Source organism: Sycon ciliatum, chromosome 11 (genome assembly GCF_964019385.1).
Source record: "Sycon ciliatum chromosome 11, ocSycCili1.1, whole genome shotgun sequence".
NCBI lineage: Eukaryota > Metazoa > Porifera > Calcarea > Leucosolenida > Sycettidae > Sycon > Sycon ciliatum.
In genome coordinates, this window is record NC_088653.1 from 19393640 (window position 1) to 19396734 (window position 3095).

General features: G+C 49.7%; 1 protein-coding gene across 1 annotated transcript in view; it reads left to right on the forward strand.

The window, feature by feature from the left end:
• Nucleotides 1-1589: 1589 nt before the first annotated feature.
• Nucleotides 1590-3095, forward strand: part of LOC135827275 (formin-like protein 3) — a 47044-nt gene continuing 45538 nt past the window's right edge. Inside the window, exon 1 of the mRNA XM_065339806.1 lies at nucleotides 1590-2530. Within this exon, the coding sequence (XP_065195878.1) occupies nucleotides 2145-2530 (386 nt within the window). The 5' untranslated portion in view covers nucleotides 1590-2144. The remainder of the gene's footprint in view (nucleotides 2531-3095) is intronic.

Genomic DNA, 3095 nt, shown 5'->3' on the forward strand with positions numbered 1-3095 from the left:
TAATAATAATAAACACTTGTTTGTGCAGTTTGTGTCGGGGGTATCACTTCATTAAGATTGCTGTCTGCAGATGCACATTTCGCGCGAATGGATTCACGTGACCATACAGGACTGTAGAAGTGGACTTTTGGCGGCATACACATGATACATGTATCAGTATTTGACCCGGGTCAACTGTCTTCATGTAAACGCTCACCTCTTTTGTCTATCGTACAGACTTTCAACCTGGGCTGAACTCGACCCGGGTTGAAATTTCCCATGTAAACACAGCCGGCCTGATATAGGGCTTGAAAGTGATGACGTCAAAAACGGCCTGGGAGTAGTAAATTGACATCAGATTTCTATTTTGGATCCACTAAGGTGTGACTTTGCTATTGCCTCAGTATGTGGGTGCATAGCAACCCACTCATGTCGTATGCAGGTGCAACTTTTACTTCGCCACCAGTTGTCACCCCGCCCCCACTAGCCAAATCAGTCAGTTTCACTGGCAACATCACCTTGCTGTGAGTGAGACCGCTTGAAATGTGCTTGGATCCATACAAAAACTGGATCCAGGTGGATCCAGTTTTCGAATTTTTCAAATTGTTGCTATGCCATTGCTATGGAGTGACGTAGCACTTTCAAGCCCTATTATGAGGCTGTGTTTACATGAGAAATTTCAACCCGGGTCGAGTTCAGCCCGGGTTGAAAGTCTGTACGATAGACAAAAGAGGTGAGCGTTTACATGAAGACAGTTGACCCGGGTCAAATACTGATATGCCGCCAAAAGTCCACTTCTACAGTCCTGTATGGTCACGTGAATCCGTTCGCGCGAAATTTGCCGTTCAAACCTGGCGCGAGAGCCGCACAGAAGTACATTTGTACGATTTTCTTGACCCGGGTTGATTTCAACCCTCCCCTTGGGGGGAGGGTTGAAATCAACCCGGGGCGAAATTTCAACCCGGGTCAAGCGCAATGCGTTATATAAACGTTAAACGCGCAATTCATTTTATGCACATGGCGGGTTGAAATCTGACCCGGGTCGAACTCAACCCGGGTTGAAACGCCTCATGTAAACACCGCCTGAGAGTCATGACTACAATCTGTAGTCAGAGCTCGACCTCGAGTGGTCGGTTGTCGCTCTCTATCAGACTATCTCCGAGCGCTGTAGAGTCGACGTACAGTACGCTCGTACACATGGCACATGCATAATTATGCGGTGTGACCATGGTGACGGACGCAGAGAGAGGCCGCTACCGCTCCGTGAGCTATGCTATGCAGTATGCGCCTACTGCTTGTAGGCTAGGCTATGGTCCATATGGACGGTACGGCGCCGGTATACCAGCTTCCGGTTGGCCTGCCAACTGATGCAAATCGCGGAGTGTACACGTGCACGTCCACGCTGGAGTCGAAAGTGGTTCTGTGGCCGGCTAGCATCAAGTGTACTCTTGCCAGCATATTGTACATGTACGGATGTACAATAAAGTACTCATAAACTGATCAAGGTTCAGCTCGTGTACTCGTAGTGTGCTTTGAGTGTGAGCCTCAATGCGGACCCGGACGAAGGCGAAGATTGGACTTTTGAGTGGAGAGCGCTTTTGGTGAAGCTGTATGACCAGATGACTGTACAGTAGCTGTGTGGCTTATTTTTGTTTGTTGTGCATTTCGGGAGAATGAAATTTCGATTGGACAGAACAGCAGTGTGTGATTACCAACGGGGGAGCCACAGTGAAGTAACAGTTGCCTGTGTGCGTGTATACTCTTTGCCTCTACTTTGAACCAGTTGCCGTTTTCACGCCAGTGCCTCCTGCTGATCCTTGTCGATGATTATCGGATCAGAGAAGTGAATGCATGCAGTCGAACCAAGAGAGCTTGTTCAATCAAATCCGTGCGGAGTTCTAGACTTTGCAAGTCTTCTCACTTTGGGCATGGCCCGAGTGTGCCTTCGCGGCTCTTGCTTCACTCCTATCTGAAACTATAGATTTTCTCGTCTTGTCTCTTCAAGATCCGAAGAGCCGTGCCCGACTGTATGAGTCTGTGTGTCGATGTGCTGAGTTTGATGCCGTTTCTGGTTTCGGAGCCAATGACAACAGCTGTCTAGAGAGTTGGTTAGTGTGTATTGGATTGTGTGTGTTTGACATCGTGGTAGCTCACCTACCAGCAAGATGAACCACAATGGAGAGAAGCCTGTGCGAAAAACCATGTCGGCGGGTGCCAATTCAACTTACTCCGTAAGCATCGACCATGGTACGCAGAATGGACTGAAAGCGCCTGACACTGATAGCTTGGGTCTAGTTCCTGACTTGGTCGTTGGTGAGGAAGAAGGCAACGGAGTGAGAGTCCCAGGAATGATGGACATGATACAGAAAAACAGTGGCTCCTCGCCCGCGGATCGGTGGCGCAAACTGTCCATTGGTGCAGTATCGGTGCAGGATGATACCATATCCCAATGTGGCTCGATCTCGTCTGGGGTCAGCAGCAACGCGCCGACAACGTCTTTTTACGACTCATCAAGATCGGTGACCTGCAGGCGAACCCTCCGTGGTCTTCAGTAAGTTTGTACACACGTACACGCACGTACACACGTACACGCACGTACACACGTACGTACACACGTACGTACACACGTACGTACACACGCACACACACACACACACACACACACACACGTACACAGACACACACACACACACACACACACACACACACACACACACACACACACACACATGACACAACAACAAAGTTACATACACGCACAACCCCCCCCCCCCCCACACACACACACCTTGACCTTGACAAACAGCGTGCCGTTAAACGGCTAAGTTGCCCTCCTGAGGAGGGGAACAAAGGCCCACACACAGACACACAGACACAGACACACACACACACCACACACACATCACACACACCACACACACACCACACACACCACACACACACACCACACACACACACCACACACACACACACACACACACACACACACACACACACACACACACACACACACACACACACACACACACACACACACACACACACACACACACACACACACACACACACACACACACACACACACACACACACACACACACACACACACATGACAC